General features: G+C 50.5%; 1 protein-coding gene across 1 annotated transcript in view; it reads right to left on the reverse strand.

Moving 5' to 3' along the window:
• OSBP2 (oxysterol binding protein 2) overlaps nucleotides 1-22,346 on the reverse strand; it is a gene marked incomplete at its 5' end in the record, with an annotated part of 196,449 nt that overhangs the window by 11,976 nt on the left and 162,127 nt on the right. Inside the window, 7 exons of the mRNA XM_081283529.1 lie at nucleotides 39-159; nucleotides 2,353-2,598; nucleotides 3,657-3,803; nucleotides 4,084-4,135; nucleotides 5,604-5,721; nucleotides 5,983-6,175; nucleotides 20,835-21,091. Coding sequence (XP_081139655.1) covers nucleotides 39-159; nucleotides 2,353-2,598; nucleotides 3,657-3,803; nucleotides 4,084-4,135; nucleotides 5,604-5,721; nucleotides 5,983-6,175; nucleotides 20,835-21,091 — 1,134 coding nt within the window. The remainder of the gene's footprint in view (nucleotides 1-38; nucleotides 160-2,352; nucleotides 2,599-3,656; nucleotides 3,804-4,083; nucleotides 4,136-5,603; nucleotides 5,722-5,982; nucleotides 6,176-20,834; nucleotides 21,092-22,346) is intronic.

The raw sequence follows: 22,346 nt of genomic DNA on the forward strand, positions 1-22,346 counted from the left end.
TCCTTTTTGTTCTAGGAGCACACAGATACCCTGCTCACCAAGTGGCATGATAGAGATGTATTTCCCCCGGAACTTGCTGGCGATGGTGATCTCTTGCCAGAGGCTCCAGCCATGCTTGGAGAACACGTAGTGGGCAGCTGAGGGAGGGTGGTGGCTCACCTGGGACCAGACCAAATGGGTGTGAGCATTGCTGGACATGGGCCCATACCATCTTCCTTACCAGGCAGGGACAGACTGCCCTGATTCCAGGACACATCTCTGTAGCCACAGGAGCAGGCCTGGCTGCTCCTCTTGGTGGCCTTGGCCCAAAACAGGTCCCTGGGAAGGAGAGAATCCCGAGTGGAAAGGAACCCAGGTGACTGTCCTGGGCCTGCTCCAGCCATAGTAGTATGAGATGGGCCTGGTGTCACTATGCCTGGCTCTTGGACTGTGAAACAGGGGTGATGGTGGAGGCTGTGACTCCAGAATGTGCCCAGAACTGGCTACGTTGAGGGCTAAGGAAGAAAGGGTGATGCTTTACCAAAGCTTCCATGCCCACTTTCTCATTTAACCCTCACTATACACCTGGGAACATGTATGGTATTACATGGAGGGAGAGGGTTCCGAATGGCAAAGCCATTTTAACCAAGGGGCAGAGTCTAGCCTGGCTCAAGGGTAGAAGTCATGTCAGTGTCCTGCCTCAGGCCTCTTCTGTCGCCCATACGTGGCTCCAGCCCCCCTGAGCCTTCCCCTTACAGCACACTTTACCACTGCTTTTTCCCCTAGGACACCTGCCAGCTGCCCTCTTCTGCCTCATGGCACTGTCAAGTCTATCTTTCCTCATTTGACGCCTGACAGGCTCTGCCTTACCTAACCTCCTTACTCCTCAGAGCACTTACTTCGCATGGCCTTGAACAGGCTCCAAGCCCAGCCTCACCCCTGAACTCCAGCTGCCTCCACTCAGTCAGGTTCAACCTGACCAGAGTTAGCAAGCTCCTGACATCCCATTTGGTCATAGTTGTCCCATTTCCACAGGCAGCATCACCTCCTATGCCTTGGGATTGTAGGCCCAACCTGCCAGCTGCCCTGCATGAAGGGGGGGAACTATCCCTTAGCCCAGCTATCACCTATGGTGGGGCTACCACACATTCACTAGAGTTATCCCTATGAGAAAATGCAGGGATATGATCACAATGTCAGGATGTGGGAGCCCTGCATTATCCTTACTTTCATCTCAGGCCCATACTGTCTTTCTAGTTGCTCACACCAAATGCTTTGGATTCTCCCTGGTCTCTTCCTCATGTTCCTCATCAAATCCTTAGCAAATCTTGTGTGTCCCTCCTTCAAAACATACCCAGCATCTATACCTTCCCCAATCTTACCTGTACCTCCCCCCATCTCTCCACTGGAGACCCTTGTCTCCTCCTTTCCTCCCTCTCTCTGCATCAAACTGCTCCTGGACCCATCCCCCTTTTAGAAAGAGCCAGAAGTATCTGATATACAAAATGACTGAGCACTCCCTGCAGCCCCCATGAGAACAAGAGCCACATATCCCAGTTCCCCATCTGCATCTTCAACATGTGAAAATATCTGGCACATCTAGGGTACTTAATGGTTGCTGAATGAATGTATGCATTTTATTTAGGGGTTCAGGCCAAGGACCATGGGGTTACCCTTGAATGGCCCAAACTCCATACCCCAAATATCTATAAACCAGCTAGATTCACCTTCAAAACCTGGCCAGAACACCCCTATGTGGGTCACTGTAGTCACCTCCTTATGGATTTTCACAGCAGCAGTAGCCTTTTAAACTAGCACTAAGATCAGTGAACTCCAGCATTCTGGGAAAATTCCACGAGCCAGAGCAGCACTAGCACCAATAGAATTAATTGCTTCTTGAATGACATGGACATCCAGGCTCAGTGTCAAAATGCCAAGTTGAGGTTTGTAGACCACTGGGCCTGAGTCTTGCTCATCTCCAGGGGATAGGGTAGAAAAGGGATGAAGATGGGTGGGAGGAAGGGACACTGGCCAGGGCAGTGTTTATCACAATGTGCATGGCTATTCCAGGTTCTGCCTGCCTGCTACTTTTCAATTCAGTGGTGACCCCACACTCTGGTCTGCCTAGACTTCTAACAATGCCCTGCGAAATTCCTCCCACCTCTGCCACATGGTTCCCTGGCTGTGAGATGGGACCTCCCCTTTCCTGACACCAGATCCAACACTGTTTCCCACTAAGCTCTCTTCTAATGCCCCTCACTGTTTTCAGGAGGCCCTAGACTTATTCCTGCCATAAGAGGCCCAACTACCCAGCTGGACCTCAGCTGATGGCCCCTAGCAGGAGTTGCCCAGTACCAGCCTGCTGGGCCTCACCTGTTCACAGAGGGAGCGCAGGCCCATTTCCTCCATGCGATCCAACTCAAATGTCTCCCCTAGCATGGGGTTGAAGGGCTTGGCAATGCGGTGCACAGTGGTGGAGTAGGAGGACACAGAGAAGGCAGCTACTAGGCACATCTGCTCCACTGAGTTGGCGCAATGCACTGCCTTGTCTAGAAGGTGGTGGTACTCCAAGTCCTCAGTTAGCCGCTGGAGCATGGATAGGGGTTCATTGAAGTTCACCTGTAGGTGAATAGGGAGGAGGGAAGATGATCAGACCAGATCAGATTACTCTGAATATGCACATCATGGCACCTCTGTTTTTCTCAGACATTGAGGGACATAGCTGATCTAATGATACTTTCACAGTGAGGCCCCTTTAACAACCTGGCTGTCTAGCACCTCAGCCCTACCCTGTTACCTCCCTGGTCCCTTCTGCCTCGGTTTCCTTTGCAGCATAAAAATAGCATATTTTGATGATGTTTACTGTTACTTTTCCCACTTTGTAAATGCCTCAAAGGCCAGGGCATCTGACTTGCTTACTACAGTTATGGTGAGTATTAAACTATTGGAATCAGAGAGTGAATAAGTAAATAAGGAAATCTGTGGATAGAAAAAGTGGGGATCTTCCTCATAGTCTGAACTGTGATCTAAGTTTTTCTGTCAAGGGCTCCTGTGGAGGCCCCTGTGCAGGATGGATAGAGCTCAGAGCCCCTGTCAGCCTCTAACAGGGTCACCCTCCCTCCAGAGTATTCCCTGTTGTCTCACTCCATTCTCCCAGACATTCTGAAGAGGGTGCTGTGATTCCACTGTGCAGATGCAGACAGAGGCTAGAGACGTGAAAGGACTTGTATAGGTCACCAAGCAAACTCTCTGGCCTGGTGCCCCAAGCCTGCTCTTGGCAGAGATGCTATGGCAACCTGGTGATACAAGGACCCTAGGCCTGTCCTTGGAACTCCAGTGGCTTTGCTGAGCCTCCATGTCCTGGGAGGGCACTAGAGATGGCCTATAGTATGAAGGAAGACTACTCTTCTATACGCAAAGCCCACTCCCCCTTTACCAAGTCGGGACAGCTGGGATAGTGTGAAGCCTGGTCAGGGTTCCCTATATCTGCATTCACACACAGCCCTTCCCTGTCTCTTCCCTTTGAGACTGAGGACCCCTGCTCTTTGGAGGACTGGCCGATGCTGTCAGACATAATTAAATAGTTACATGCTCCTCAGGTACCATTAAGGAAATGACACCTTAAGGCTGTCATATCCCAGAGGACTCCCACAACTGCCCTCCCCTGAGCTGCCTACCGGCATAGGGATCTTGGAGAGCTCACGGCCGATGCAGTTTTTCATGATGCTCCAGAGGTTAAGGCTGTAGTTGGGTTTGTCAGGGATACGGACACGCCTCTTGACTTTGGATGAACCCTTGGACACAAATGAGGCACTATCTAACACCTATCAGAGAAGCAGAGCAGGCCTGTTAGTGGCTCCTTTGATCCCCCATGTCCTTGCCCTCACCTCTGAACTCCCCAGGGGCTAGTGCCAAGTTGGCTGCTGGCACATTTCTGACAGGAAGGGCAGCTTTGCCTGAAATGTTACATAGGAGGCAGATCCAGGACTCAAAGGTGGCCAGAGTTCTGGGATTGCCCCTGTGGCCCCAAGCTCACTGTACTGGCTGGCTTCTCCTCATAAGGAACCCAGAGCTTGGCCCCAGGCCAGGAGCCACCTCACTTACATTGTCTGAGCTCCAGTCCACTGAGCTTGTTCCAGTTCCACCTTCAGCTTTTCTGAGGGAAACAAATGGGGAGGCAAATTATGGGTGAATCTGAAGCCACTTTGTTACCTAGCCCACCTTTCCTCCAGACTCTTTGGTAGGATATGAGGGACAAAGCAACTCCAGTGTGCCATCTCAGATTCAGGATACTGAAGGTGGGGATAAGGGGCTCCGGCAGGGATCTGGAGATGTCCCATCCATAGGTACCCCTCTACCCCAACTGCAGCAGGCACTCAGCAAAGCCTTTGGAGTCCCTGCCCTCAGGCCCCTCCTGGCAACTGAGTGACCCAGGAGCAAGAAAAAGCTTGGGAGTGGACACTTGTTCTGGGATGGCCTCATCTAGCCCTGTGGGCCCCTTTGTATCTCACACAGACCCCACTGTATCTGACTCCCAAACTAGACAAGGGTTCCTGAAGGGCAGGGAGTGGGTCTGATACATCCCTGCGCTCCTGAGAGTTGTAGAGTAGAGGAACACAGCAACAGGGGTACCATGGCTGAGGAGCCCAGGATCAGTGGAAGCCTATGGAGGGGAAAGCCGGCCCAGATAGGGCTCCAGGCATGGGAGGGAGGGGTGGACAGAGTCTGGAGGGGTGAGGCAGCCTGAGCAGGACCTTCCTGGCTGCAATGCCAAGAAGGAAATATTGCTGGTGAAAAAGTGCAAGGAAGCTCAGGATGGCCAAGTGAGCTAATTTGTGACTAATATAAGTAATTTTAGATATTACTGGGAAATAGAAAATGACTCTGGGCTAGAAATACATGGCTGATGAGACTTGATAGCCTTTTCCGTAGAAGACACTGGGATAGGTAGGTGTTAAAGCTGAGTGGCCCATGGAGGTCCCAGCTACAAGTAGAAATGGAGTGGCTAGGGCTTTGCACTAGCCTACTCACCCCTGACTTGGCCACAGCTTGTGCCCAGCCCACCTGCCTATCTCACGTTTTTCTCTCTGTACCTGTTGGTATGCTGGTACCCACAAAAATTTCCTGTGGCTCTGAGAGTCTGACAGCTACGTTTTTATTGCTAGTAAATGTTCTGGTCTCTAATGTATGTTTTTATGTGTATTTAGAAACATCATCAAAGAGTAGGTGTTTATGAATAATGAAAAAAAAGTTTGGAAATAGATGGGACTCCCTGCATCTTTCATCTGTTCTCAAATGATGACACTATGGAAGGAGTGGTTGGGGCCTTATACTGTTCTGAGGCAAGGATGAGCAGCTGAGGCCTTCTGGGTCTTTTCTGAACCCCAGGCTGGAACTGGATTCAGTCAATGCTTGGTTCTCTCTCTCTATTTTTAATTAAGTGCCTGATGCAAACTTTGACTTTTTGATGCAAGGAAGAATAGAATATAAGCAAAAATACCATCTGGATAAAGTTTATAGCTGGTCAAAAGACCAGATGGAGCCAGAGAACACAATAGAAAAGGATGATTCTGGAGGAGGCTTCTCACAGGTCACAGCTGTCCCTGCTGGGAGTAAGTGCCCACCTGTCTTCCTTGGGCTGGGTGATCACGGTGATGAAGGATGTGGAGTCTTCCATGGCATCAAAGTACTCGGTATCTTCATCTTCCTCACTGTCCTCTCCTTTGGAAGTCAAGAGGCTTCCTAGAGATACATATAGAGCCACTATCTCAGTTTGCAACCTCTTTAAAAGGGCTTATCCTGCTGCCTGAAGAAATCCAGAGCCAAGGACTTGGCTCTTCCTGGCCCCACTCCCCTAACCCCTTATGCCATCTGTCCCTGACACAGGCACATGTGTGTGGGGGTCAGGGTGTGCAGCAGAAACTAGGTGGAAACAGCCGGGGAGAGGGAGACTGAGGGTGGATGGATGGAACAAATCCTGCTGGTCACTGCTCACCCACTTACCCTCGCTGAAGCTCTTGTTGGGGTTGGGGGGCCGGCCAGGAGCACTGCGGAAGGCCCGCTCAAGGCTGTTGTGCTGCTTGGCCAACTGTTCAATGGTTTCCTCCAAGTGGACACGCTGCTCTTGCTCATACTGCAGTGCCCGCTGCCATTTCCGGCTGTGTGTCTCAGCTAGTTCCAGGAAGTCCTTGCAGGCCTGGGAAGGACAAGTGGCCTCCTGAACTCTAGGCTTATGTAGGGGCAGGGAGGGGGCCCCTGGGGTTGCCATCTAGTTTCCCTTCCTTTTGCCAGGATGGTCAAAAACATGCCCACCACCCTCTGGTTTCCATGAAAATATGGGAACTTTGGCCTTTTCAGAGCCAACCCAGGAACTGGCACCCCCTGGTTGGCTGGCCTTAGACAGAATGCCATTTGGACAGTACCTGGTTGACGTGCTGCTTCCCCACAGGAGCCCCATGTAGCTGGAGGATGCTGGGTTATTGATCATCACAGCTGGAGCTCCAGCTTTCTGCTGCCATGTCCTCACCGTGCACTAGGACTGATGTTTGTCGCCAGTCCCTGCCCCCATGGGAACCCAAGGCAGCTCAGGCCAGCCCCAGGCTTTGCGCAGAAGGAAGGAAAGCCACATTCTGTTATACTTCCTGGCCCAGAGAGGTAATAAGTCTTGTCTGGTAGAAGAACTGGGACTGGAAATTTCTACCAAGTTACTTCATAGTCTGTATCACATAACTCTGCTTTTAAGGTTCCCCCTTCATACTTGTGGCCTACTATGAGATTCATATTCCTTTCAGTCTTCCATATAGGTGGTTCTACCACACTTTTAAGAATTGGATAGGTCATCCTGTCCCTGTTATTATAGCATAGATGAAGGCCCAGGCCTCAGCTATTCCTGGAAGGAGCGAGGTCCAAGCCAGAGATGTCTGAATTTGTTCTTTCCTAATTCCTTCTTTAACCCAGGAGGAGGGGTTGAATTTCCTGGGCCCAAGTCTGCATAATACTCTTGGACTGCCACCCCAAGTACTGCTTTCCTAGCCCTTGTTGCAGTCACCCACATGGAGGAACACTGCTGGGTTCCACAAATGGCACATGCTGTCTAACTCCGCAGGTTTGAGATGTGATTTCTTGGAGGGAGACAGGCACATGAGCCCCCATCTGTGACACAAGGATAATACAGCACTTTCTCAAAGGGCTGTTGGGGAAACAGGGCAGTGATAAGATTGATGGAGGGAGTGTTCAACAGATAAGCCCTCATGGGCCACCAGCTGCACCTGCATAGGCCCTTGGTGCTCACACTTTGAGTATTATCTCTGGTGGCTCCTCATACCTCCCTTGCTTCCAGCCCTGGGAAACTGCACAGTCCCACCATAGTCAGGCCTGCTCAGATACCAGCCTCCACTACAATGGTATATTGGTGAGTTTGGCCGCCTCTCTAGCAACTGTGTTTGTCTCTCTTCACAGTAACCCTTTTTCCATGAGATCCCTGAAACTCAGCAGGTACTGCAGTACATGAGTTGGCTGAGTGACACCCTGCCCAGGGACTTGGACTGATGGGAATGGAAGGGGTGGAGTATCCTGGGGTTTCCTCTGGGGAGCAGAGGCAGACCAGCTCAAAGTTGGTAGGCATCCAATGGCTCTGAGTCAGGCACCCTAACAGAGCTCAGGTGGTTTGCCCAACCCACAGGGACAGCCTGAGCACTGGTGGCAGGTCTGGCTTGGTGATAAGGGCCTCTAGTATGAGACTTAAGGGGGCTAATTGCTCAGCCTTGACCCTGATATATGTTTCCTTTAACAGTCGTACTCTAGGCATCTCCCTCCACCATCTCCCCACTAAAACTCATGTGGATTAGGCAAGGCAAGGTTGGCCCCCGTCCATTCAGAAGAGGTGCAGACAGGGTCTGGAGATGGAGTGTGACCTTCCCAAAGAAATCGGCAAAACATAGTGGAAAAAAGGCACATTATGCGGATTTGGAAGACCTGAGATCTGGCAAAGCCAGTTAGAACCTGACTTGAGTCCTGTCCACCTTTCCCTGAAAAGTCCTGGTGTTGGTCCCCTCCCTACCACACCTAGGTAGGGATTTATACTGATAAATGTCCTGGCACAGAATGGGGTGGGAAGAGAGAGCTTCTTGGGCATGGAAATAAATCTCCTTATCTCATGCGCTTAAAAGGTCCTGAAATTGGGAGAGGATGCATTCAGAGGTTTGAAGGTCTGGGGATATTGTGAACTTGCAAATCATGGGTCTGTAAGACTCCCTTGGGTGCAAAGCTTCAGTCACTGGCTACCATGCAATTTGGAGATACAGCTCCAGGACTGACTCTACTATTCCCTGGCTTGTCAGCTGGAGCCAAGGCCTTTAGTTCCCTTGGCTCTAGAGTGATTTCCCTGCCTCATCTAGAACCCCATCTCTCCTTCAATGCTGTAGGCCTCAGGGTGGGGGAATCTGACAACAGACGCAGTGACAACATGCCCCAGTGGCCAGACCAGAAGGCACTTCTTTGCTGGTTTTGTGCCAGTAGGTACAAGAGGCAGTGAATGGGCAGAGTATCCCTCTGGGTACCCCAGGAATGTTCCAGACCCCCTTAGGATCCCTGTGGATAGACACCTTCATCACATTCCAAGATGGTGGACCCAAGGTTCCAAAGTCACATGGCAAGGAAGCAACAGAGTCTGATTGAAACCCAGGTCCTCAACCCAGAGCTCAGTCTACCTCCTACCTCAGACTGCTGTTTCCATAAGACTCATGTCCCCATGTTACCCTTGTTTCCCCACAGCCTTAAGTTTGGCCATAAGGTTCACTCAAGTTTGACTCAGTCCCTGCCACCCTTTTGCTGACCAAAGGAAGGAGTTCCCACACAGCTGGGCTGCTGTTTCTGGGCCACCAGTCAGCTATGCCACTGACCCAGGCAGCTGCCAACCCAGCCTCACAGCAGGTACAGAATGTACTTAAGTAATTCACTGAAGAGCACTTGTGGAGTACCCACATCTCCCTGGGCAGGCCTCTGGAAGTTCTTGGAAACTTTACTGATTCTTTGTTTTCTCTTCACATCCCCTGCCTCCAGACCTGAGGACCTGGGAGAAGGGGCAAACAGGATGGAGTCTCAAGTCAGCTCCATCCACATAGCCAGGCCACTTCCACATGAGAAAGACCACACAAGGTCCTCTTGTCTGTGTGGAACCCTGCTACAGCTGAAAGAGAAAGATGCTTCATTGTTTTCAGGTTCTTGCTGGTCTGTGGGTATCCCTTCTGGAGGCCTCTTGCTCCCTCAGCCCTAGTGTCTACTCCATCACTTCCTGTCAATCCTCTATAGCCTCTTGGATCCTCTCTTTTTGTATGAATAGTGACATAGATGGGTGCTTTGCTCTCATATAACTCATATTTAAAACAAAATTTAAAAGAACTGCATTACAACAGTATAAAAGAGTGCTCAGGCTAGTGATTCATATCAAGGGTTATCTTGGCTTCTTAGAAGCAAAAGCAAAAGCTACTTGGGAGGCTCAAGCAGGAGGGCTGCAAGTTCAAGGCTGGCTTGGGTAATTTAGCAAGACCTGTCTCAAAATAAGAAATAAAGGGTTAAGGATGTAGCTCAGTACTGCAAAAGAAAAAAAAAAGAAAGAAAGAAAAAGAAAAGCAAAAGCAAAAAGATGAGATCACAGAGCAAAGATCGAGGATGAATTAGGTTCCTTACTTTCCCTCACCTCCTACCCTCACTGTTTATGGGTTTTACATACTTAATAAATTATCATTTTTTTCTTTAAGGGAAAATGTGTTTCCTACAGACCTGAACGGCTGACAGCCTCTCCCAGACCTGGCCCCAGTTCTTCCCCAGCTCATCTCCTGGTCTCCATTGTTCCCCAAGCCCTCAGGTGTGACCCACTATGTATGTGCTTCTTGCTCTTCCCTTATTGATCTCAAACACATCTGGTTATTCTGATGTGATCTCACCTCCCCAGCTCCCCGCACCTGCTTTGCTCAAGGAGGAAATGTAGGCTCAGTGAGGCCAAGGTACTTGCCTGAGGCCCCAAGGAGGTATCTGCAGGGCCAGGGTCTGAGTCCCTGTATGCCTCACCTGCATGTCTCCCAGGGCATGAAACCAGTTTTGCTATTTTATTTTGTAAAGCTAGATCTTTATTGCTATCTGAGAGCCCCTGGAAGGCAGAGATATAATACCCATGGGATCTCATGGCCTTTCTGATGCAGAGCTGGGCTCCTGGAAGATGCTTGCTAACAAGGATCCCTGTGGGAGGAGGTTGCCTCCTTCAGGGTAACAGGATGCTGGCTGATACCTGACCATCTATGATCTCTATCTACCTCACAGCCTGAGTGGTGCAATGTGACAGGGAGAAGGAAGTCAAACACCCTGGACAGTTGAGGCCTCATTTAGGCCACATGTGGCCAGGCTTGGCTCATGCAGATCACAGACTGTCACAATCACCTGATGAAGTAGACAGGATGGAGGTTGCTCTGTCCTAATATTGAGAGGCTCACATGTGTGGACCCAGGGCTTTTGACATTGCCACTGGTGTGTGGGGGGGTACTTGTAGCAAATGAGCTTCCTTGGTTACCCTGTGATCTGAAGAAGTCCATATGTCCTCTCTACCCCCAATGCACCCACCTGGTATCCATCCCCAATTCCCAGGGTCTCCTCTGCTGCTGCTGGCCACCTCCAGGCCCCATCCTGTCTGCACTGTGAAGAGAAAGCAGATTCCTGGCCTGGCCCTGCTGCTCTGGAATGCTGAGCTGGGCAGTGCCCTGTGTTTGCTAAGCTGGATTAAGCCTGGGGCCCATCTGGGCACTAGCAAGGGGGAGGCTTCCAAGGGCCCAGAGAAGGCCTGGCTGACCCAGGCAAGACCTAAACATGATCATTTCCACTGAGGTTCTATGACAGCTATACCTGGGGCTAGAAAGCTGTGCCAACCTCTTAGTAGGAGAGACTTTTGCTGACCCAGAACTCCCTACCCAAACTATACATGTCCTGAATCATTTGAGGGGTACTGATGGACTCAAGCTGGTAGCCAGAACCAGTGTTTGGACCCTGAATGAGTGCTGCCTTATTTCCCACTCTAGAGTAGGCCCATAACCTACTCCTGGGACTTGGCATGGAGGGGCTAGATCCCAGGACTCTGTCTACACAGTCCATGATTATGTGACTAATTGGGTCAGTTGTCTTCAGGGTAGAGACAAGTTTCTAGTTTCCTGGACTTGGTCCTTCCTACCACCCTATAAGGTTGCAAAGAGGGTCCTGGTGAAAGGCCAACAGAGAACATGGGTGCTTCTGAGATGCAGAGGGGCTGGCCAGGGTACAAGGTTCCCTGGATAATGTGGTTCTGCCATGGTGGGGAGCTTATTGAGATACCCGAGTGCAGAGTGAGAACTTCTAAGCCCAAGACAGAAAAGGTGGGCTTCCCCCATCAGTTCTGACCCTACTTGGCTCCAGGCTGGGGAGTCCTGTCCCTGGTTGTCCACCCAGACTCTCCCTTCAGGAATTCTCCTTTCTGAGAAACTCAAACTGATAAAGGAGGTTGTGAGGGCTGCCCACTCAGGAGAAACCACACTGTGTGAATTTTATGGAAAATTTCTATTGGTTACCTTAATAGGTATCCATGGGAGAGACAGATTCTCTGACCTGGAAACCTCTGCCCAGCTGTACCCCAGGAGGAGGACAAACTCTAATCGCTTTTGCTGTTCCTAATCCTAATCCTGCCAATGACCTCACTGCTCCTCAAAGATAAGCAGGCATGGGGGTCAGACGGCTAACATATGTGTGGCCTGGGAAAGCCTCTCAATTTCTTTGGACTACCAAGCCAGGACCCTCTCTGGTCAAACCAGATAGGGCTGCTTGGAAATAGTCTCCTCCACACTAATTTCCCTCCTAGATGGGGGCATGAGGAAGGTACCAGAGAACTGGTGGACATTGCGGTGGGTAACCATTGGGTTCACATAGATATGATAAGATAGGCTTAATGCCTAGAGGGTCTAGGCTGTGAGGTTGGCTTTATCTCCAGCCACTAAGACACATAGCAGGTCCCAGTAATCCTGGGCATGGAGAGGGCAGGAAAAATGGGGTGTCTCCACCTGTGGCAGGGCCAGGACCTTCCAGGCATCTGATGTCTTATTATAACAGCAATTTGGGAAGGCATCTTTTTTCTGCCTGTTACACTATAGAGGTGCTGGGGCTGAGGCTGCCCACCCACATGCTGATCTTCATGTAGCCATCATTACCATGGACCCTCACCTTTCACAGCCCTGGGAAGGACATGGCAGGGAGACAGTTTCCAAGTCACCTCCGCTTGGCCAAAAATTCATACCAGGGCTCAACAGGTCTCGCCTCTCCTCCCACTGAGAAGTAGTGAGCTGGCATCATTTACACAAGAAACCCAAACTTAGTCCAGCAGAAAGGAGCAGTGCTGAGACTCAGGCTGGTTCTCTCTGGTTCAGAGTCTGCCACACTGAAAATGCTTGGCCATCTTAGCTACCCAAGATTTTGAGTGGAATCTCCTGGAATTCTGGGCTCAGCTTGGGGTTCCTCTGGCCAGCCAAGCTGCCATGTTCTGTATAACCATTATCCTGGCCCCATCGAGGCTGAGCTCTGAGGGCAGAGTTGGGTCAGCCACCTGCCTGTGTTGGCTCTTCACATGGCACTGAGCACAGCCTGACCATCAGCTGGGGCTGCAACCCTTCCCTAACACCAATGGGTTCTCCTTGATGTGACTCAGTCTTGGTGTTGGTGAGGCAGATTTCCACTTTAATTAAAACTTTAAAATAGCCCTTGCCATATCCAAAATAGTTCACCTCTTGTGCACAGGAACCAGCACCATCTGGCTGCCAGTTTGCCAAGTTATTCAAAGACAATTCTAAAATCTATTTTTACTCATCTCCTCAGGCCCCAAGTGAGCAAGCTGTCAGAAGCAAAACAGGGGTCATCTGGACAGAAACCTGTCCCATGGGCAGGATCAGGGGCAGCTCCAGGCCTCTCCCCACTGCTTGGGTTGGCTCAAGGAGCCCCAAGTGGTCTCCTGGGCCATGATGAACCAAATGGGGCTTCAGAGAAGCCTTGGGGCACTCCCATAAGTAAGCTCTTTAGACATCAGCTTTATTTCTATGAAGTTTTGAGTGCCATAAGTTACTGACCTCTATCCTGTCCTCACCAGCTTCTGCCTTCCAGTTTTCCCACTGTCCCCTCTCAACGCCTGGCACTGTACTCTTATAACTTTCTCCAACTGGACTATCCTCTCAAGCCAAGTCCATCTGTGTCCTGGTTGTGCCAGGCACCCTTCTCCATGGGTTTTTGCATATCCTTGCTGTCAGGATTTCATAGGTTCCCCAATCCCCAAAGCCAGCTCTTCTGTGGCTCTGAGCCATATTTCTTGTGAGATGCTAATTTCCTTGGCAAACTCAGGGAACCAGAGTGCAGGGTTGGTCTCTGCATCCTTGCTTTCGTCCCTTTGGGCACCTCGATGGTCCTTGGTGTTTTATGGGGCTTGTCCTCTGGCTGGTTTTGCCCACTTGCTACTTACATAAAACCTATTCTGGAAAAGAATCCTCCTGCATTCTCTAGAACCCATGTTGGGGTGCTAAGGATTCAGTGAGCACGGGACCCTGTTCTTCTAGTGGTGCAGGCCCACACCTTGAAGGCTTCCCTGTTGGCCTTGCTTTCCACCCATAGGCAGCTCTGCTAGCCCTGCCTTCAACTCAGAGCAGCGTTGCCCGTTTCTTGCCAGTGCAGCTCTCCTCTCCCCAGCCTCTGAGTCTTCAATGGCCTGCGCTTGCCTTGCCGACAGCCCATTTTCCAAGCAGCGGGTCTTGCTGAAATGCCAGTCAGATCATTTCACCCATTCTGAGTGGAAGGCAGAGAACTTTGGTGATGGCACACAGGTCCTGTGCAACTGGCCTGGTGTCCCCTCTGACCTTCCCTCCCCTGACTCTGAGCCTTCATTCCATGTGCAGGCAGGTGGGCATCCTTGTGTCCCAAGCACCTCTTACCTCCAGTCAGCATTTTCCTACGACCTCCCATCCCATCCTGCCTCACTGGTTCTTTCTTCTGAAGGTCTTTCTGCTGATGATATTTTGTATCATCTACATGGTTGCAGCTCCCCAATGAGGATGCAGGGCCCATGAGGGCAGGGGCTGTGTACCCAGTGTCTAGAAGAGAAACTGCCTGGGTGGCAGAAGGTTTCCTGTGTACCTCACTATCCACCAACAGCTGCACAGCTTCCTCCCCACAGAATTGCTCATAGGTACCTGCAGGGCTGACCTGAATTATGGCTCCTAAGGGCCATGGCAGGTTGGGTTGTCAGAGGGGCCTCTTCAAGAGTCACCAATCACAAGGAGCCTCTCCAAGCTCAGATGGGGGGTGCAGTGTCAGGAGTAATCTGCCTTGCTTGGGTCCTACCTGTGGAGACCTGGAGGAGCTGATACTGCAAAGACAGAGTCCAGCTGTCAGCCCCACAAGGGGCTCAGTGCTGCAGGGATAGATAACCACTAGCACCTGCCACCTATTGCTCAGTGCCTTCTAGTGGGAACCATGACTGCCCTCTCTTGGCTGGAGCCGAGAGGAGGAGGAGGAAGAGCAGGTGTAAGTGGGTGGCATAAGAAGGTTCTGAGGGCTCTGTGGGTGAGAAAATGTGTCTGTGTGGCAGTACTTCCCATCCAGGCATCTCCACCCAGACCTACAGACAGAACTTGTCCCCAGCCCCAGCCTGGGAAGGGAGTATCCACCTTGTCCTAGGGCAGACTGTCCTCCAGAAAGACCTCACAATACAATGGGGCTCTTCTGCTCTGGGCAAGAGCAATGGGGCCCAACTCAGCCAACTCCAGGTGTGCTGGGCCTGGGATACTGGTGGTGTGTTCCAGTCCTTCCATAAAGATCCTCCCCTTGGCCAGCAGTGGAGATAACCCAGACACAGAGGCCACTGGCTCATGCAATAGCCAGCCTGCAAGCCCCAGACCAAATGACCATTCTAGGCCTTGTGGAGGCACCTGGATAATGCAGATAATGATGACAACAACAAAGCTACAATGACACCAACTTCATATGGCTGTTGTGAGGCATAAAATCATAAGCAGAAGACTTGGGAGTCTCTTGTCGCATCACCACCATTCCACAGACCTGTCCTTCAAACAAGGCATTTGCTTTATCACAAAGATAAATTTACAGGAAAAAAGAATAAGCCTGACCAGGCATGGTGGCACATGCCTGTAATCCCAGTGACTCAGGAAGCTGAAGTAGGAAGATCATAAGTTCTAGACAAGCCTGGGCAATTAAGTGAGACCCTGTCTCAAAAAGAATACACAAATACAAATTTTAAGAAATACAAAGGCTGGGGATGTAGTTCGTGGTAAAGCATCCCTGGATTCAATTCACAGGACCAACCAACCAACAAACAACACCACCCTCCCCCTCAAAAAAAAAATAGCAACAATAGAAAAAGATTGGAGAGTTCCTTTTTCTTTCTTCTTCTTCTTCTTCTTCTTCTTCTTCTTCTTCTTCTTCTTCTTTTTTTTTTTGGTCCTGGAGATTGAACTTGAGGCACTTGACTACTAAGCCACATCCCCAGCCCTATTTTGTATTTGATTTAGAGGCAGGGTCTCACTGAGTTGCTTAGCACCTCACTTTTGCTGAGGCTGGCTTTGAACTCGCAATCTTTCTGCCTCAGCCTCCTGAGCTGCTGGGATTATAGGCGTGCGCCACCAAGCCTGGCTGAGAGTTTCTTTTCTCTACTTTACATAAAATAAAACCCAAAGCATGAGCTTGCTACGTGTTAATGCAATCATTCTCCACCTTAAACCAAGAGATAGACCCAATGTTACACCATGAGGTGTGCCCTGGTTCACAGGTTTGGAACATGGGGAGTGCATCCCATACTAGGTGGACAGAGCACCTCGAACACTGCACATTGGGATTCAAGGTTCTTTCTAAAAACCCAAGTCATTTAACAGTGCTGTAAGATTTCTCTTAAATTGTAGGCTAATTTCCAGTTACCAAAGACAGTAATTCAAGCAAGGATCTGCTGGACTGGCTTTTGTCAGTCTAAAAATCAATCAATCAAGCAAGCAAGCAAACAATTGCCCATGAGAAAATTCTGCCAGACACTAAGCAATTCATTCATTTGTTCCTGTGTTCTTTCATAATCCCTCCCTGACCCCTTCTCTCATTTGCTGAGGCTTCCATATTCTAAGCCCTGTGCCAAGCATGGAGGCTATGAGGCTATTGGAACTGCAAAGGGGACTGTGTCTGTCCTTTTCTTGTGGGAGGACAAGTCAAGACACTGTGGTAGAAAAGCCCATGAGACACCACAGAGCTGCAGATGGGGGTAGTAGGTGATGTTGAGCTTGGGATGCAGGACTTCTTGCCCCCAGTCAAGAGGAGATATGAGTTTATTTCCCTATAGGTTGTAGCGGGACATCCTTAGTAGCTGTGACCCTGAGCCCACTTTTCTCCTTCCAGGCCTTGATCTATGGCCACCACCTCTGCCCTCTGCAGGCCTAGCCATGGCTTGCCCTGGCTCTCAGGGTATAGAGGTGTACATGACTGGCATTTAAGGGTTACTTCCTCATGTGGCTGTAGTCCTAGCACTTTCCCAGGCCCCATCCATACTTGGCTTTCAAGTAACCAGGGAAGCTGCTGGCCCTAGGTCAACATTCCTTTTGAAGGATGCACCACTAAACATATATGGGATAGAACATCACTAGGACATCTGCTGGACTTGGAGCTCTGGGGGTGGGCAGCACCCTGTCTGTTCACTGCTGAGTCCCTTCCTGGCACAGGCTTGGGCAGGATTCAGTAAATAGTTTCTAAGATCTGGGTTAAATGCCCATCAGACAGACTTCTTCAACTGCATAAGCCGTACAGCACTTCACTACATAGTAAGAGGGATGGTACAGCAATGGCAAAGGCATGGAGAGGTGAAGCACTGCAGTGTCACTGTATCCCTAGTCTATAAACCTTCCCTCCTCAAACACACAGGGAAGAAGCCATACTGGATGAGAGGCGAGGATGCTGCCCTGCTCCTCAGAGGGCTGTGGAATGTGGCAGGGGCCTGCACAACTATCATGCAGCCTGGATACTCAGGGATTATCAGGAGGCCATGTCCCCCAGCTCCACTGGGAGCTTGTGGCTGAAAGGCTTATGATATTGAAGCTCTTTCCCAAATTTAAAGGAGTTTTAAATTGTCCCCCCACTGCCCTGACTTTTCTCCAGAGGCTGAATAATGGCAGTCTTTGCCATCTTGGGGAAGAGTGAGGATAAAATGCAGGCCCATCTGAATAGGAGGCTCCTGGCTGTGGGGCCTCTGCAGGATCACTTCTCTGTGGGGTACATCTGCATGGCTGGCCCTCACCCTCTGCTCCATCATGACCCAGACTTGGTCAGAACCTATAAGGTTGAAAACGTGGAGCCACTCACCAGGGCTGAAATACAGCATCCAGGAGCTGGGTCTTTCCTATCCAAGGGGCCAGTGGGAATAGAATCCCCAAATTCAGGTGTGGACTTCTGGGAAGCTTCTTTTCACAGCACAGTCAGGAGGTGGGGAGTGGGACCTCCACATCTGGCAGTGATATCTGGAGGGATTGGGAGATAGCAATTTGTACCTTCTGGGGGTATCTGGGATGGCTTCCATCTCTGGGTCCCCAGTCTTCCAGGATGGGTCCTGGTGGGGACTCAGCCATGGTGATCAGAGGCCACATGGCAGCTCAAAGGTAAAAGATACATGAGGGACTCAGAGAGATCCCGAGATTGGGATCCCACCCTGGGCAGACATGAGACCCTCACTTCCATATCCTGGTGTCAGAGTGCAACCACAGCAGGAGGGGGCCTCTGAAGCCCTCAGGGGCCATCACTCCTGCAGTGGGCCACACTAACTTGGGTTTGCATCCTGGTTTGGCAACACTGGGCATTTCAGGTGACTTCTCTGAGACTCAGTTTTCACTCCAGCACTAAGAATACAAGTGGTACTGGTGAGGCTCTTGGAAGTAGCAAGAGGTTGAAGCCTCAACAGGCTCCATGGGGAATTGCGGGTAGAAGATGTATGGTTGTCTTGGTTACAGAATCTGGTCCAACCCCTTTCTTGTAAAAGACATGGAAGCCAAGGCTGGCCAGGGGTGACCCATGTGGTGACCCTCAGGCACACTTGCCTGCATGGTCCCTTGGCACACAGTAGGGGTTTGGACAATTGATGGAGCCATATAAAAGCTCTCTCAGAATTGGTCTGGTTTCTGCCAGGTGAGGGATGGCAGTCAGGAAGGGACCCCAGGAGAAACTTGGGCCTCTGGTCCAGCGAGGGCTACAAGTACAGCCTATTGTGGCAGCCCTTACTCCTACCCTCTGGATGGGATTGAGAGGCCCTTGGGTCAGGCTCATACCAGCCAATCTACAGAACCCAGCCCAGGGTGCAGCTCCTGACCCTTAAGGCCACAATTGTCTATCACACATTTCCCTGGAGCTGGTGCTGGAAAGAGGCCTCATAAGCAATCCCAGGGGGCTGTGCTTCCCATAAAACAATTCATTATGCACTTAGACTGTGAGCTGTTTTATGGCTTTGTAAACACAGATGAGCCTCTGATGCCTGATAAAAGAGGTGTTAGACTAGAACCAGCTGTGAGGCTCATTATCTTGGAGAAGCCAAACCTGCTTCTTCAAGGCCAAGTGGCTTCAGTCTTGGGTGGAAGGCAGTACAGGGAAGCCAAGCCAGGGAAGCATCAGGCGGACACTGGCTTCCAGATGGACGGGAGAGCATGATTGCAGCATTGTGTCATTAAATGAACAACATCTGGGTGTGTCACTGATACAAGTACAGGGACCTGGGTCCACAAAATCTGTGAGCTGTAAGGAGGATGGAGACCCAAGAAGGTAAGTGGAGGAAAATGAAAGCAGAATGGGGCGACATGCAGGGTGGCCACACAGCCCAATCCAGCCGCTTCTGGATTCTTTATACACTAATAGACTGCAGTCTGAGCACTGTGGGATCTGGGGACCTGGGGAAGGACAAAGGTACATACATCTGTGGGCTGAGATTCCCAGTGTTATGGGAGAAAGGCACTCCTTGCTCAGCCTCAGGCACCAGGTAGGGATTCCCAATGTTAAACCCAGGCTCCAGGCTTGAGCATGTCTGGACATGTGTGGGTGGCGGGAGGCCCTTCTGCCCCACAATCATGCTGCCAACAGACCTGGATCTCAAATGCTCAGGTATTAGGCTTGGCCTGCAGTGGGCTCCAGCCTCCATCTGCCCACCCTGCCTTTGGGTTTCCTGTTAGGCCTGGGGCATGGTACCAACTCCTAGCTCAGCTGGCGCTTACCTGGACACTGATGTTGACCATTGTCTTCAGCCAGCCCATGGCCTTTCTGAGCCATGTTTCATGGACCTCTAGTACCCACTCTGTAGTGGCCTCCATTTCTGTACTCCTCCCCTTCCTGACACTACCTTGTTCCCAGCATGCCACCCCATGGGACTTCTGGCCCAGATGTGCCTGAATGTGCCTCTCCAGGAGGCTGTCCTTGGGAGAAGGTTGTTGTAGTCAGACCTGAGTCTTTTTTTTTTTTAACTGGGAATTTAACTCAAGGGTGCTTTACCACTGAGCCACATCCCCACCTCTTGGTATTTTCTTTTTAATTTTGAGACATGATCTCCCTAAGTCTCTAAGGTTGTATTCAAACTTGTGATCTCCCTGCCTCAGCCTCCCAAGTAGTTGGAATTACAGGTTGTGTGCCACCATACCCAACAGACCCAAGTCTGGGTGGTAGAGGCCTGGTAGAGCTCCGTGTTAATGCAGGAATATTCAAAGGTGAAATGATTGGATTGTGAGAGCTGTAGCTTAATCAGTCCATCCAATTTTGAGTGAGCTAACTGGAAGGTAACTGTGGGCCGGTAGGGCATGGCTGGAGGAGGCGGATTACTGTGGCTGTGCCTTGGAAGAATTCATCTTGTGGCTTGGATCCCTTCCCCTTTCTCTCTTAGCTTCCTGGCTGCCATGAATGGAGCAGTGCTCCTCCATATTGCCCTTTGGCCATGATGTGCTGCCTCACCTTGAGTCCAAAGCAATGGACTCAGCTGTCTCCTGACTGAGACCTCTAAAACTGTAAGCCCCAAATAAACTTTGCCTTTTCTAAGTTGTTCTTGTCAGGTATTTTGGTCACAGCAATACAAAATTCACTAACATACCTGGGCAACACTCACCAGGCAGAAAGAGGAAGGACCCAGAAGCACAGTCAAATATTAATTACTGTAACCACAGACTGACCCTCCAAGCTCCCAGAACCCAGGGAGGGTAACCAACAGCCATAGCTGTACCTCTTAGTTTATAGACTATGGTTACTTGGTTTGTCTATCAGGTTGGCATGACTCCCTGGTAGGCTTAGCTCCAAAGTTCTTTTAGCTAACAGAACCTCCCCACCCACCACACATACCTGTCTCCTTTCCCCATGCTTATGTGGATCCTGATCCCACTATATCTGTGGGTTGTACCCAAGGCAAGAGCAGGAGCAGCTATAATGGTCAGCATGGCAGCCACATCCCTATTATGTTTGGCCACTGGTCAGCTTCTCAACTTGGGGCCCTGACCTTCCTCACACATGCCCAAAACACCTGTAAGCCTCAAACAGATTCCACAGTCAACTGTGGTTTCCACCAGACAATTAAAAAGAATGTCCTCACCCAGCAATGACTGAGTAAAGGAGATGACAGAGAACAACAATGACTGGAGAGTATGGGAGGTGCTGGCTTCTGAAAATGACTTAGAGCCCTTGGTCTGTTAAGCACCTCTGGTCACACAATTAGAGGCCACAGTGTTGCTAACAGGGAGCCCCTTGCTTTTGAGGGTCCCCTCACTTATGTCCAGATGGTGGTGGGGGTAGGAACTCACGTTGATCATAGCATTTGAAGTGATGCGGAAGAGGGTGGCCCGCTCATTCACGACCTTCAGCTTCTCACCGCTCTCAGATGGAATTCTGAGATTATCTAGTTCATTCAAGGAGCGCTGTAGTGCGGCACCATGCTTGGCAATGAGGTCATTGCACGTGCTGAGGTCATCTAACTTCAGGGAGAGGTTCTTAAGGGTGTGTTGTAACTCACTCTTATCTGCTGGGGAGGCAGTCTCTTCGTCGTCGTCTCCAGAGTCATCTGTGAAGGGAAACAGAATTGCTATGGTTGTCACCAATCAACATGGCCCAAGAACCAAGGAAGGCAAAGTAGGAAGCACCCCATTCAAAATCATTGTTTCCCTAGATGATGCCCAAAGCTGCTCCTGGCCAGGGTGAAGGACCTGCTCAACCCTGGCCCAGCCAGTCCAGGCCTACCTGTCAATGGAAGAGCTTAGACTTGGTTTTGGAGAGGGTAGTCTGCAGGTGCCTGCATGCAGGGCACCAGCTCCCTTAAGTTGTGGCCTGTGGCCAAGGCTGGGTGGAGAGGTAGATATTGTTCAGTGGGCACAGATATCCTCAGAACAAAGCCAAAACTCCTTTCCTGACCTTGCAGGCCCATCCAGGCTGACTGATACCTTCTTTCCCAAACTTGCTTTCTCTGCTCCAGACCTACCTATTCCTCAGTCACACCCAACTGCCTCCTGCTCTCTGCAAATGCTTGAGCTTGTTTGGGACTTTCACCCTATGTCTCTACCACCAGGAGCCTTATACCTCCTCTACTTCTTTGGGGTCTCACCCCATTCATCCCTTTGAGACATAATCCAATACTGTACCCCTCTTCAAAGTCACCCCCAGTTCAGGCTACAATAGAAAATACCTACTCCCTGTCTCCTCACACATCTGCCCTGGTCCATCTTCCTGCTGATCTGCACCCAGCTCTCCTGAAGAAGACGGCCACTTGCTTATGGCTAAAAGTAGGGACTGAAGCATCCCCAGGGGACACACAAAGCAACTAGTGCTCTCAGAGGTGAAGTCATGCCCAGGCCATCTCACTAGTTCCCTCTTCACACTGGAGCTTACACCTCCTCCACCCCTTGTTGGGGCCTCCATGCAAGGGGCCAGGCAGCCCTCTGTCTCCACTCCCACCCTCCCTCTCACCTCTCAGGACAGCTGCTCAGGAACCATCATTGCTCCTCTTCCTACTAGCCAGGAGCTGATGAGCCATGGGGACCTCTGAGGGCAGCTGGCCTGGGGCCCTGCTGCTGCCTAAATGCTTGGGACAGGATAACCAAGAGGCTGACAGCAGCCTGTGAGTCCCAGAGCTGTATCTGCTGAGAAGTTTTTGAAATCTCTTGTTTCAGAATTATCAGCAAGGCTATTTTTTTTCAGAAGAAAGAAATCTGTAACCTAAGATATAAAATTAAATAAAATTTTAAAAAATAAATGCATATTTTGAGAGAACAGATTTCTGCTCATGTCAGGGAAGGTGCGTGTGGGTGGACAAGGCTAAGTTG

Source organism: Spermophilus citellus (assembly GCF_964194105.1).
Source record: "Spermophilus citellus genome assembly, chromosome: 3".
In the NCBI taxonomy this organism is placed as follows: Eukaryota; Metazoa; Chordata; class Mammalia; order Rodentia; family Sciuridae; genus Spermophilus; species Spermophilus citellus.